Source organism: Vanessa cardui, chromosome 14 (genome assembly GCF_905220365.1).
Source record: "Vanessa cardui chromosome 14, ilVanCard2.1, whole genome shotgun sequence".
Taxonomy (NCBI): Eukaryota; Metazoa; Arthropoda; class Insecta; order Lepidoptera; family Nymphalidae; genus Vanessa; species Vanessa cardui.
This window is the reverse complement of record NC_061136.1, coordinates 709,675-725,269: the sequence shown is the minus strand read 5'-3', so window position 1 is coordinate 725,269 and position 15,595 is coordinate 709,675. Positions and strand designations below refer to the sequence as shown.

The 15,595-nt window shown below is 31.2% G+C and overlaps 1 protein-coding gene across 1 annotated transcript in view; it reads left to right on the top strand.

Moving 5' to 3' along the window:
- Positions 1 to 15,595, top strand: part of LOC124535235 (neuropeptide SIFamide receptor-like) — a 161,229-nt gene that overhangs the window by 61,543 nt on the left and 84,091 nt on the right. Inside the window, exon 2 of the mRNA XM_047111363.1 lies at positions 5,655 to 5,754. Coding sequence (XP_046967319.1) covers positions 5,655 to 5,754 — 100 coding nt within the window. The remainder of the gene's footprint in view (positions 1 to 5,654; positions 5,755 to 15,595) is intronic.

Here is a 15,595-nt window from a genome sequence, read left to right as displayed (position 1 = left end):
GTGTATATAATTATTTATAATTCATCTTGTGCTCGGTGGTGATGAAAACTTCGTGATGAAACCTGCCCACAGGGGAAAAGCGTGGAGGAATGTGTTCTAAACCGAAAGAGAGAGAAGGCCTTAGCCCAGCAGTGGGAAGTTTACAGGCTGTTGATTTTGTTTGTTGTTGTGTCAGTACATTCTTGTCGGTAGATGAGATAATATCGAAAATTTATTATCTAACGTCTACTTAACAATCAAACAACGTGACGAATACAAAAGAAAGTCTTTAAAACACCTTTAATCCAACGAAACCATATATTTAATGGAAATATTACCGCTAAAGTAACAATCTCGTAACTTTATGAGCTATTTCAGTAACATCAAAGGATATATAACGATTCGAAAGGCTTTGTAACTTTATCAAACCGTTATCGCTCTGGTAACGATCATATAATACCTGATAATAATTTCTGATGTGGTAAGTACTAATATTAAGATATCTGCCGTATAATAATTAGTAAACAAAAGTAATGTTACCGTCAAATAACAGTACTCAGTATTGTTGTGTTCCGGTTTGAAGGGTGAGTGAGCCAGTGTAACTACAGGCACAAGGGACATAAAATCTTAGTTCCCAAGGTTGGTGGCACATTGACGATGTAAGGAATAGTTAATATTTCTTACAGCGTCATTGTCTATGGGCGATGGTGACCACTTATCGTCCGCCAACCTAAACCATAAAAAAAAATTCCAATGTATTTTTTAAGTTTCAAAACTTGTGTATCGTCAAATGGGACACCTGATGTTCATCACTGACCGTGTAGTTGTAAATGCCCTGCAAATCTTGGGTACTAAGCTGGAATGTTTAAAAAAAAACAGTCAAAAAACGTCTGTATACTAAACTTTATTAGAATATTAACGAATTAATAAAAAAACGATCTGCCTTTATACTTCATGTTCGACCTATGTTATTAAGTAGGTTAGGAACCTACAAACATGTATCTCATTTGTGAAGTTACTTGATATGTTGATTTAGGGACTAAACTTTGGAACAGAAGTTTTCTGTAACAATAAGCTCGAAAGTGACCGCAGCATACGACATTGATTATATTAATTATTAAATTTATATAATACAACTATCAAAATGGCTTATCGACGAAAGTCGGTTGTTTATATTTGCAGTGATCATACATAAATTATACATCTCCTAAATCTATAACAAAGTTACAAAACGTTATAAAATTTTATAGATAACTCAAGTACTTATATTAAGTTATTTAAAATACTGACGGTCAACCTCTTCCGCATTAATCCATTTTTATTCTATTCAATAATAATTAAGAGATAGCTTAAAGCAATTATATTCATATCCTCAGACATCATTTAGCTACCCAGTCATATCTTACGAATGTTTAAAACACAACAAGTACATCGTAACAATCCGTCTTGTATAAACAGCGCTGGCCTAATTCCTCTGACCCACTTTACTACACCTGGACCAGGCAGGACTCCTATCTAGATCATAATATAACTTGTTTTCAAAACTATAACTAAATTTATGCTTTATTGTATTGAATAACAGTGAAGTATATTGTTCAACAGTCTCTTCAGACAGAATCTATGTCGTTTAATTAATGTATCATTGTTATTTGTAATTATTAAAATTGTTATGATATAGTTAAATGGTCTTAGAAGGCGTGTTATTCAATATATGTAGATGAAAAAATATTTCCGATCTAGTTTTTATTGGTTTTAAATTTAATAGTATTCAAGTAACATTAGTTTGTATTTTAAATGTTGGAAAAATGTAATTACTTTTTCTGGCCGGTTCATTTTCCGTAGAATCATATGACGTGCCTGTGGTAACTTCACGTTTCGTAAATTATAAAGTGACAACTCAAAAACGTGGAAGCCTACTTGAGTAAAGTGTATTTGATTTTAAGGGAAATATATATTTAAGTTTTTTAAAGTCATTTTTAACGAGTATAGGTTGTAGGTATCAGCAATGACCTAAATAATATTAATGGCGAGTGGTCGCCTTGCCAGCTGTGATTTGTATGGTATTAAATATCTATAATAACTTACGTAAGCTTAAGCTTAGTCAAGCTTAGCTGTGCTTAAATATAATTTGGGTTATTCTTACTAGTTTATAAAATTATTTTATATTAATTTTCACTTTATCGTTTTTATTAGAAGCACTTATTATTTATGTCAAATACTTATTTTTATTTAACACAATTTGCCTGTAATTTTGCCAATGTTAGGCAAATCTTCGAAACTTATTTTATCACGCTGCTCCAAAACAATAGGGATATTTTGTATAACACTAGAAACTCGGATTAGACGAATACCGAAACACATTCTTCATTTAAGAAACTCCTGTAAAATATTTGAAGAAAGTTTTCAAATATGATAAACTATTATCAATGAATTTTTGTAAAAAACTTTTGGTAACTTTATATTCCTAATTCTAAATATCACTTGCATATCTATTCTATAATATTAATATTCAATTGATTTATTAAATATAAATACGTAAAAGAATCAAATATGAAAGGAGAATTTCATTAATACCGATACTTGGGAGAATCTTAAAAAATGTAAAGTACTTTCGGAGGGTTCTTTCATGGCGTCCTTGGATTTTTTCCCATGCCTTTAGCAGGTGAATGCTTCATTAAAATTCGCCCTAAAAACCCGGCGATCCAACCTTGGATCCCGGTTCAAGTTATACTGGTGAATAGATAAAATTTATATATAAATTGGGTTGCTTTGACAAAACTGCAAAGATGTGACGGGACATCGTAACAAAATCAATGCCAACATAACTATGTTTTTGATAGCAATTTTATAACTAAGCCTATCATGAAAAATTACAAATAAAATTAAATACCGTTAAGTATCGTTTGTGCATTCAAAATTGAAAATGAGAAAGCAACCTGAACCATACCTAATTACATAAGACGCCTCCAATTTTATAATAGCAAAGTTACACATCTTATACTTTACTATAACTTAATTATAGGCGTCTCTTATATTCTATCAGTGTCAACTTGTTACGTCGATTGTGTTTTATTCAATAAAATCAATAAACAAGTCTCAATATAAGCCTCGCGTGTTATTTTATCAAATATTATTAACTAACAAATTTCAAATTATTTTATATCTATCAAAAGATATTCAAAATAAATTGTTTTGTCTCGTTGCTCTGTTCAAATATAGCATATAATATGGCTATCTTGATATTTGGAATCTACTTACCAGACATAATAATACTATCAATCTATGTTTTAACAAAGTCATGATAAGCAAACGTAGCAAGTTACACAGCCTTATTTTAGTTAACTGAACAATCTTCTGCTTCAGCCTCATGTACTTTCTGTAAACGTTTGTTAGTGAATATTAATTATTTAAAACTACCCTCAAAAGGTACGACGTCCATATTTTAATAATTCACGTAGGCATTGTTACATTCTTATTAAAATATTTACTTGAAACAGTTTTAGAATTGTGGGTTCTAAAGGGTCGGAATTATCAGAAAATTTTCTTTATAGATATATGAAAATCTTTGTAATTTGAAAAGTTTTCATCATTGAAATCACAGATCAAAACTCGGTAAGTCTTCTGGGGTGATTATGAGTGTATTTTTTTTCTCTATAGAAAATAGAATACAGACAAAATTTTATTCCAAAACAGAAAATGTGTTTGGAAAGCATTCGCGAAATATTTTCTAATTTATGATTCAATTACATTTCCATGCACCTTAGCATAATCGTGATCGGGTCAAGGACTGATAATGTGGGTTATGAAGAAGCCGACTCAAAAACAGAGTTCATTAATGTAAAATCAGTTCCTTCCTAAACGTCTAAATCGATACACTAAGCCGATGCAACTCTTCCTCGACCCGAAACAAGCGATACGAGACTCTAACCCAAGACGTTAAAATTCATTTTTAATTGGACATAGCGCTGTCATTTCCGTCTTTCGTATTGTAATGCGTTTTATACCAGGACAAGGTTAGGTGGAAATGAGATGGAGCTATAAAAATTCGTATCGGTGTGAAAGAGAGCGAGATGTAGGAATGCAAGGCTGAAGGTTCGCAGGTACAGTGACCTGACCTACTTCGAGGTGCAGGGCATGGTGTAAATATTGATTCAGCGGTACAACCTGTTGCTAAGGTGGAGTCTTTGGGATTTTTTTTGGTGCTGCAGGACTTTACGTCTTGATAAATTGGAATAATAAAGTATATTCACGACTAAATTTCCAAAGAAAGATTAATAGTTTTTGAAATATATTTAAATAAAGTTTAACTTAGTATTTTAGTTTTAAAGTCTAGGGGCCTTTTATTTGACTTTTTGGACATTTAAATACTGAATCGATAATATTAAATTTGTTGAGCTTATAACGGTAATTATATAAATTTTCGCTGTGATATAATTAAGAAAATAGGATAATGATTCTTCTATTATATTCGTGGTTTCGTTTCTTAATAAGTTTTGAATAGTAACATTATTTGCTAACAATCTTTTTATCTTTATCCTTTCTACAAACTATATCATTACAAAATATTTCAAGGTTGTCTTGCTTTTCCGTGAAAGCCTGCCTTATGTTTTCTTTACGTTATTTCCGCAATGTTTCATTTATCGTCCATCCCATCTTTGACCATGAGTGTTGCTCCTTTTTCCTTTTCCCATCAGATCCTTAACTCTGTCATTTAATAAATGAACCGCTTACTTCTCCTTCAGTTTTTTATTGATAATAATGTTATAAAAGTCCAATTTTTTCATTGTTTGGTCGTATACAAAGTTGACAATCTTAATTTAATAATTATGTACTTACAAATTAAGTCAAAATATTCTTTATTTAAGTAGGATCATAAAAAGGATTTTAATGGTCAAGTTACAGTTTAATTTTGAATATAAATATTGAATTTAAATCTACTACTGGTTCGGAAAATAGATCCTACAGTGATTAACCGATAAGAAAGATGAAATGTAAATGTTTCCATTTTTTTCAATAAATATGTATATAGGTTCTGCTTAGTCATCATTCAGTTTAATCCTTAACATAAATACTTTGTAACAATCGTATTACTAACGTTATTAATTTCTATATTATATTATTTTTATTCGATGGTGCTCGATATTTCGACATTATCTGCGAATGTCTTGTTCACGAGACTCTCGTGTAAAAAACATGGTAAATATCCCTAAATTAATAACTTTAATAATAAAAATAACCATGTTAATTTAAAATCGTATTACTGCTAGAATTATTAGTTTAATAATATCTATATGGAATATAACATCTTAAATCCCATAGCTGTTCCTCTTTACATCTAACCACTCTATCGTCATATATAAAAAATATTGAGTTTCTCACCGGTTCTTCTCGATAAAATCTAAATTCGAAACCGATTGCAACTTCACTTAATGTAGTAATGAAGTGGCGATTCAAAAGTGCTTGTAAACTCTACTTGAATAAAATATGTATTGATTTTGTTTGTAAGTGATATAAGGGCTTATAGTAATCTATTATTATCAGCCCTGTCCTTTTGTTCATATTCTTACCAATAAAATATATATTGTTGTACTTAATACACAATCATTTTTATTTATACTTTAGCTTGAATAGTTGATGTTATTGAATGTGTAAGTAATACGATTATGTTTTTACAGCATGGGTGCTCGGCTGGTTGATGTGCAAGACCGTGCCCTACGTGCAGGGTCTCTCCGTGGCGGCGTCCGTCTATAGTTTAGTTGCAGTATCGCTTGACAGGTAAGTTCTATTAATAAGAAAACTTTGATCGAATTCATTTCTTACATGAATATTTATGATGTGCCTTAATTCAGCTTCATGTGTAATTATTGGGACAGGAGAAATGCCACTAGAATTCTTGGCAGCTTGTAACTTGTTAGGTGATTTATATGTTATTAAGTATAACGGTTATTTTAATACTATGATCGGTGATTGTGCAGTGGTTGAAGGATATCTAAACTGAAGATTTTAAGTTCAGATACCGGGTTGCGGCACTTAATTTTCGTGTACTCAATTTATGTATATTATTAATTTCGTACTGGGAAAGGAATATAACAGAAAAAGATCGAAACCTTATGTGGTACAGGTAACATCTACAGGCACAAGGGACATAACATCTCAGTTCCCAAGGTTGGTGGTACATTGACGACGTTAATATTGAATATTGAATAGTTAATATTATTTACAGCGTCATTGTCTATGGGTGATGGTGACCACTTACCTTCAGGTGGCCCATATGCTCGTCCGCAGTGTTGGGCATTAATCAAGCAATTGTTAATTATTTTATTAATTGACTAAAAAAGTAATTGCAATTAAATTAATTACAATTAAATTAATCGCAATTACACTTTTAATTGCACCTTGCAATTAAATTAATTTGATTAACGTATGTCAATTGCAACTTACAATTAAAATAATTGCAATTAACTTTTTTAGTTGTTTTATAAAACAATTAAAACTAACAATTAACTTTATACATCAAAATGTAATTAGTAAATTTTTAGGAAAATTAAGCTATAAGTATTAGACTTCAGACGAATAAAAATGTGGTCAACGACTCTAAGTTTTAAGCTTATTTTTTCTAAATGTCTCTTTCCACAGAAAAAAAGTGTTTATTTTTATATTATATAATATAAAGTTGCATTGATAAATATTTCTTCAGCGTAGGTATAAAACAAAAACATTTCAAGTCGTCGTTTTCGCTCAAGTCTTTATATTTTACAGCAGTGTTTTTAATTGTTATTTTTAATTAAAATTAACAAAACAATTAAAAATTAATTAATTGTTAATTGTTACTAATACAGTTAACAATTAAATAATTGTTAGTTGTGATTTTCCACAATTACAATTGATTAATTGTTAACTGTAGTAGTAACAATTAACAATTAATTAATTGTTAATCTTTAATTTTAATTGCAATTAAAATTTGCCCAACACTGCTCGTCCGCCAACCTATACCATAAAAAAACGTCAAATATTCAACAAACAGTACTTTTATGTTCTGAACAGAATAAAAGAATTGATGTCTTATATAAGGTTTAACGAGAATTTGTAGTCATGAAATTTCTTCACCTCGAAGATACCTTTCCCTGAAGGTTAATGAGTAACCCTTTATTACATATTTTACAAACCTTTATTAAATATCTATATTATTTTCGTTAACTAACTCAAATTGCTTATCTGGCTCGCTAAAAAATTTCGAACATATAAAGTTCGTGCGACACCATCCAACTGATGAGTACATACCTCCCCGGACAAGATTGGAATAGGATTTCGAAGACTCGGACACAGTGCAGCTTTCCTTTGGATTGGTGGTGGTTCTTCTTGCTAGTCAATATAATTTCACATCAAGGCTTATTCAGATAATGTAATCTTCAGATATACGTGTTCTATTCACTAGTTAGCTTTGGGTTTGTACGATAACAATACATTTTGACGATATCATTGTGTTTTCAAATAGAAACAAATAATTACAAATCAATAAATACTGAGCGTAAAACATTGAACAGTTGCTACTAGTGCGGGTAATGTTCACCAAACAGTTGGACTGTTCAGTCCTGTTTGGTGAAAGAAACGTGTTCACGTTTCTTCGCTCATATCCTGCCTCGCAACGCACAGATGGCACTTGTGTTTTATCTTCGTGATAAAATGCTGAGGACTCCCAGCTTTTTTTATGCGATAGGTTTGCGGGCGAGCATATGGGCCACCTGATGTTTGGCCTTAAAATATCTGATGAGTGAGTGGTACTTACCCAGACGGGCTCGTACAAAGCCCTTCCACCAATACAGTACAGTTTAGACATTAAATGGGAACAATACCTATCTATATATGTAATTGTTTATAGTAAATTTCTTATTACGTCGAAATTACCACGGTCCAAAGGGTAAAAACCAGAGGCAACCAATTTAATATATTCACGACCTATTGGAAACCGAGCGTAACGTAACCTTTTAGTCCCTAACCGTTTTGAACTTGACCCACATATATACAGAAATCCAGTAATTTTTGGCAAGTGACTCAAACGTTCATTCGGGACAGTTTAATTGGAGTGGTACTTTATTTATAAGGCTGGAACAGCGAAAGGTTGGGAGATATGTAAAATACTATTGTGTTGTGTATTTTGTTTAAAATATTAAAACGAAAAAGGGAACGTTCGTTATATTACACTAGTAGACACCCGCGGCTTCGCGTTTCAGGGTGTTGATTGTCATGTATCAGGCAAAAAAGTAGTATGTCCTTTCTCGGAGTTCAAGTTTGCTTCATATTAAATTTCATCAAGTTGGGTTCATTGGTTTGTTAGTGAAAGAGCGACAGGCAGAGTTTCACATTTATAATATTGATGATTGATTGATGTCGAGTAATACTCGATAAATAATGTTTTTTTATGACATTAACAGCCTGTAAATTTCCCACTGTTGGGGTAAAGCCTCCTCTCCCTTCGAGGTGATGGTGTAGAGCATTTTCCGTTACTTTTTAGAACTACATAAGATACCACGGGTTGGGAATGTATGTATGTAGATTTTAGTTAGAAGGCAAGAAAGTAGATACTCTTTTCAAAATGTAAAAGACAAAGTTATAGTTAAATGCAATTTTTATCAAATATATCTTGTTTAGAATTCAACATGTATTAGTTTCACAAATGAAAAATAATAAACTATATAAATGTTGGAAACAAATGCCATTATTCTCCATACGATATGTATTTTATGGTGGTTAATAGTCCTAGTTCACCTCACTAAGACTTACCTGTACCTCTTCAAGGCTGTCCCGTTCAATCCCGCCTTGACCTGTGTGATGAGACCCCATTATATTAAAAACCCCATAATGCGATCAAGCCTCCCTGAAGGTCTTGCGTGCCAAAAATTTATCAATTCTGCTGTGAGAATGGTGACAAATTGCTATGGTGGTCATAACTTATAAATTACTGGCTACCTTAAGTTAGAAATTTACTTAATACAACTCTAGCTGTTGATAGTCAACGGTATAGTTTACTTGTTGAATAGTTCGAGAGTTCAATAATTATACTTTAATATTATATTATATTTTTATACAGTGCAATTGATTAGTTTTTGGATACATTTCCATTAAACATTTTACATTAACATGGTTATTTTTATTATTAAAGTTATTGATTTCGGGATATTTACCATGTTTTTTTTTATTTTTGTTCGGTGACAAACAACAACAACAAAAATAAAAAACATTTCCATAAATTTGAAGATTTTGATTTTTAGCTACGTAAGCTATTTAATTAGTAATATCACTTTAGTTCCGCGTGGGAGATAATTAACTTATAATAATTGAACACTTTAACGCGAGTTATAAGTGAGTCTTGACGACGAGAATTTACTATGTACATGTAAGTATTAAATAATATTGTCGTTGGAATATAAATGTAAATTAATAGTCTAATAAATAACATCAATACATTACTCTGATCCCAATGTAAGTAGCTAAAGCACTTGTGTTGGAAAATCAGAAGTAACGACGATACCACAAACACCCAGACCCAAGACAATAGAAAACTAATGATAATCTACATTGACTCGGCCGGGAATCGCACCCGGAACCTCGGAGTGGCGTACGCTTGAAAACCGTTGTACACACCACTCAACCACGGAGGTCGTCGATCGGATTTGTTACAACATAAATAAAATTGCTCCTTGAAGAACTCTCGATGGTCTATTGTCATTAGTCTAAGATGAGACTCTTTTTCCGTTTTATATTATTAAAGCCTTATTTCAAAATAGCTTTATATTTATTTATACTTGTATGATATCAATCTTGAGACTGTATTTGTTTGTTTGAATTAGCTGCTACTCGGAATTTAAAAGAAAGATCTGAAATATACTTATTATATTAGTCTAGCTTATTTCTAACAGACGTGTAACAATAAAAACGTATTTTAATTTATTTGTATATCTTCACTTAACGTATAACATTCTTAATAATACTAAGAAATTAAATTAAGTGCATTTAAAATAAATTTGTATATAAAAAATATAACCAATCTTTTTTTAGTGAGTAGTAATATTTTAATCAATTATAGAGTGTAACTCACCATGTCGAATGTATATTACATGTTTATTCCACGTTTTTAATAAGTTGACGAGTTAGTTATGAAAAAAAATGTGTAAAATTATTTCGTCCATAAAACAAGGGCGGGGGTAATGAAAATCTGTCGACGTGATGTGAATTAATTCCGAACTTCAATCTTGCAGAGTGCATTAAGCTTTATGTTAATACTATATTTTCTAGACTAGACTGCAAGTGTAATAATCTGCTGCAATCCGGTTTTTTTTAGCTCTCTCCTTTTTATATCTATTCAATTTTGTTTATTCACTAATATAAGTCGATTGTTTAGCCCATATCGCCTTCGATGTGTGTTTGGTAATTCAAAATGTTATCGAAATCCGTTCAGTCGTTTGTTCAGTTGTTTTTTATGATATATATATGTATATCTAGTTAGATGTGAATACTAAATCATAATTATAATGTTATAATAATATATAATGTGGAAACCAACGACCGAACTCAGCGAGTTGTTTTTTTATAAAATTTTATAACATCTAGACAGCATGTCATTCTCAAGGTATCTATTATAATTTTATTATATATATTATATTATATAATTTTTCAAACATATAATACTTTACATTATTTTTTAATTAAGCAACAGATGTATACTGGGATCTTTTTATTAAGCTATGTACACACTACACAGCCCCATGAGATGCTATCTGTATTTCGATCGGTATATATTAAAAGTTAAAACACAATGATCGCGTCAAATGACTGTTTCATTCGAAGCTTATAATCATCGTGATCATCCTGCTTAATTGTAGGTCAAACTGGGTACGCACCTCGAAGTTTCTCTTCTTGCCCGGGTTCTTACATACATAATAAAAAACTAGATGGCGCTAGTAGTACATTTCTAACTACCATTTCAATATGTTTCCGCATGTTTCGGACAGTTCATCATAGTTAATCTATCTATTCCAATAACAGTATCTTTCAAAATATATATTATACATATAATATGTACAAATGAGTTTACGTTAGAATCGTCTTGAACTAACTTGACTTATGATTGGTTAAAATATCTAGACACGCGGTAGCGTGTCAAGCCGAGTACTAATAAGAGAACTGGCGAGCCGTGTGTAATTTTACAAGAATCATTTGGAGCCACTTTTAACCCCTTATAACTCCAAAACTATTTGACATAAACGTATCAAATTTGGCCTATACGTCCTCATATACATCATCACGTATATGAGGACTAGCGAAGTCAGCCCTTAGGCTACAATACATTACCCTAAGTTATGGAAGTAAATTATATTTTCTGTACTTATAAATATACCCAACTTGATACATTAAAATATAAAACTATGTACAAATCTTCGCGAATAAAGTAAAATTTGGTTACAAATACCTAAACGAACTTTGTTAAATTATTAATTTAAATAAATATCCTAGCACTACCACTAACCATACAATGCTATGTAATAGTATTAATTAATTCTCTTTGAAAAACAGTGTTATTTCGAATTCAAAGCACACTGTAAACAACTATTTATCCAAAGCAAATACACAACTTCAATTCACGCCACGTATGCGATTAAATCGTTTTCTCCAAATTATTTGGCTATTTACTTTTCAATGTATTAGAACTATTTTGTGTATGATAGTTCAGTCGTCGTTAATTATTTTGGTAATAATCAATTTGGATTCGAGTCTTGGAGTTTTTATTGAAGCATAATTAAAAACGGTACTATTTTATGTATATAATGCTTATAAAAAACACCATATAAATGTATGGACCGTTAATACATAATAAACCTACCCAGAACATCATATTTTAAGCTATAGGTTGGCGGACGAGCACATGGGCGACCTGATGGTAAGTGGTCACCTCTGTCCATAGACAATGGTGTTGAAAGAAATACTAACCATTCCTTACATCATCAATGCGCCACCAACCTTGGTAACTAAGATGTTTTGTCTTGTGCCTTTAGTTACATCGGCTTACTCATGTTAAGCAAGAGATATTTACGCGTGTATCATATACATTTTGATCAGATATTTTCATATTAACGTCGGTATTTTGATACAAATTCTCGGCGTTGTTTCGATCGAAATTCCTGAGCGATCATGTGATTATATGCATAAATGGATTCTTGTTTATAACAACACATATTGAATAGTCTAAAAATTATGTGTGTTCATAACATTTTGAACACAATTTAAGATCACTTTCAAGCTCGCCTCAGTCACCCACTCATCAGATATTCTACCGCCAAAAAGCAATACTTTTGGATGTATCCCACTTACGATTAGGTACATTTGGCCGCCCACTGACTATTTCAAATAGAAATAAGTTCAATATAACTTTCTTGTTGCTTTCTTGATCAAGTATTAATGACCTATAATTAAGGTTTATGTGTTTTCTTTAATGGACTATTTAGTTTGATGTATTTGTGTAGGCTTTGTTAATGATCTTATGAATCAATTCGTTCTTTCTTCCAACTTTTCTATTAGTGTCAGTAAATTGATAATTTTTTAATGTACTCCTATTTATATGAGAAAAGTTATTGGATCTCGATGGTAACTTAAGAATCTAATTCTGAGGAATAGCAGTTATTGCCTAGTTTAGATCCCAAAATCTTGTGAATTTTCAAAAGCATCTATGGTTTTAAAGATGACAGTGCATTCAATTAAATGCCTAGAAGAAGACGTAAGATTCTTAAACAAAAAGTATTTCCAGTCGTGTTACCCAATCCCGTACTTAGAAAAATCTCCTATCTCACACGGTTAGTATTTTGCAAATATCAGTCAGAAAGTCAGACAATAAGTAATTCTAGACACGACGCTTTAAATAAATAATAAAACTAAATACCACCTAAATATGTGTTACTAGCTATTTTCTTTCAAAAATTACGCCGAATTTAAAAAATATTTTAAAGGTCACACGTGGCAAACTGATAATGCTTTTAATATAGAACAATAAAATACTAGCTAATTTAGGAAATAATTGTGAGAATCTTCATAATAAGTGGATGTTTTATCAAAGATCAGATAATTAATATATTGATTGTAATTTGAATGGTTTTTATGGAATACGATCTGCCTCCGCCCCATCTCAATATCACATCGTAGTCTTAATATTCTCTGATAAATATTCTAATAATATCTTAGATTTGAAATAAACTTTTACTTATAAAATAGCGTCTTCCAATTCTCGTGAGGCTCGAAAATATCTCCAACTTTTTGTTTTTTTTTTTTCGGTAAAACAAAAACTATTCGAACGTACCAAAACAAACCTACTTATGTAACTTTAAATCGTCTGTAACTAACAAAAACATATCTATTTCCAATTTTAATAAAAAAATTCGACCTAAATATATTCCGAATTGTTGTCTAATATCCATAAGCAAACAAGTTGTTTCAATCATTAATAGTAGCGCTTTTGGGAAGAAATAACGTTGTTTCAATATAGACTTGAAATAGTTAATATTAAATATAAGGCAGATATTAATACGAATAAAACATGAACCAAGATTGCACGGCTATAGAGAGTGATCCTTACACAAAGTTCTCGGGTTCAAAAATGGTCGGTCACCACAATGCCATGAAATATGTACATATTTCAGGTATAATAAATGTGACTTCAATGTATACATATATAATGTATAATGACTTGTGATTTATATATTTATTTATATATTCAATCAGTTTGTGGTATAAAAACACATAAGGGTGCATCCACCAGGCGTTACAGTTCATTGTATTTGGTGTTACACTGACTAAGTTACTCTCAAACCGGAATAAAAGAATACACAATGATGAGTTTTAGTGGAGAGTAAAAGGGATAGTAGTCCTCTTGCTCCTTTCTTTTTGTTTAATTACAAGTCTAGATATTTTATTTATTTATATAGTTTTAATATATAGGACAAATCATAACACTGTATCGTAAAGAACAAATGGCGCTCAAAGTTTCATCGGTTGAACGAGGTCTCACAGACAGCCATTGGAAAAAAGTTTGTAATGATTTTTAGACTTTGACAAACAACTTACATCTGTAGTAATATTGTACATTTTTCGAACGAAATAATTTATTACCTCGTATAAATAAAAAACGAGAGTTTTGATGTAAATATTTAGTTAAGAAATACAAACAATATTTTTGAACTTTTTAAATGGTAAAATAAGTCAAATCTGAATTATGTTGTTATGTTTCATTGTTAGAAATTTATAATGACCTAAATCAAAATGAGAAAGGACTTAAAAATTACCAGTGACTTTCCAGGAGGTTTGGTCCTTTCTAAGTCTCCATCAGAGATTTTTTATTTACATACACATATACGGCTACATGCCGAGAGAGTTGAGTCGAGATGGCCCAGTGGTTAGAACGCGTGCATCTTAACCGATGATTGCAGGTTCAAACCCAGGCAAGCACCGCTGATTCATGTGCTTAATTTGTCTTTATAATTCATCTCGTGCTCAGCGGTAAAGGAAAACATCGTGAGGAAACCTGCATGTGACAATTTTCACAGAAATTCTGCCACATGTGTATTCCACCAACCCGCATTGGGAAGGCGTGGTGGAATATGTTCCAAACCTTCTCCTCAAAGGGAGAGGAGGCCTTTAGCCCAGCTGTGGGAATTTACAGGCTGTTGTTGTATACGGCTACAAAACACTATTTTATTTTCCTTGAGGGATACCTTCATAAAAATTAAGCCAGGCAAACTCGTATAATCTCATCTAGGTACTAATTACACAATTATAAACGTATTTAAATTATAAAAAGACGAATTAAGATTGATTTACACGTAATTGTCTCGACCAGTACATAAATCAAGGAAAAGATTAGATTCGATAAATTTTAATGAATACCTTTTCATTTCAATACAATTAGAACCTTTTAATAGCAAAGGACAATTTTAAATTAGTTGTTTACAACTGAAAGCGCCTGTTGTTTATTTGACACTAAGTTGCGTAATTAATTTATTGCTTTTATATATTGAAATATTAAATGGTTGTTAAGTATCGTTACTACTTCGACTTTTTCTTAATTCGATCAAACATGAGACTAGTTGTAAATAGTAGAACGTTTGCCAAGATAATTTTAAAATGTTGTTATGTTTTTTCATTTGATATATTATCTGACGTATTCTGAGCCCTTCAGTGGGCTCCCATTATTAGGCTTGAGTAGTTCAGCATTGCCTACCCCACCCGGTGACGCTGTAGAGGCCAGTAGGGCCCACTCTGCAGTACTCAATTCGAAAAAAAAATACTGTTGGCTGTCCTATTGGAAATATAATAAAATAATCAACTTAGTTTAGAGTTTATAATGTGTTTATTCGCTTTGTCTGATATAACAAAGTGATATGTGTTTGCTTATAATAATATTAGATGGTTATTATTAAATTTTGATTTAAAATACTTAAGAGAAAAATCTATATACTTTATTTAATAATCGAATCTATTTTTGATGTTTCCTCAGATATAATCGTTATTATACCTAATTGTAGCAATCATACGTACATGCAGCTATCATTCACTAATTCATCCATTAAATGAA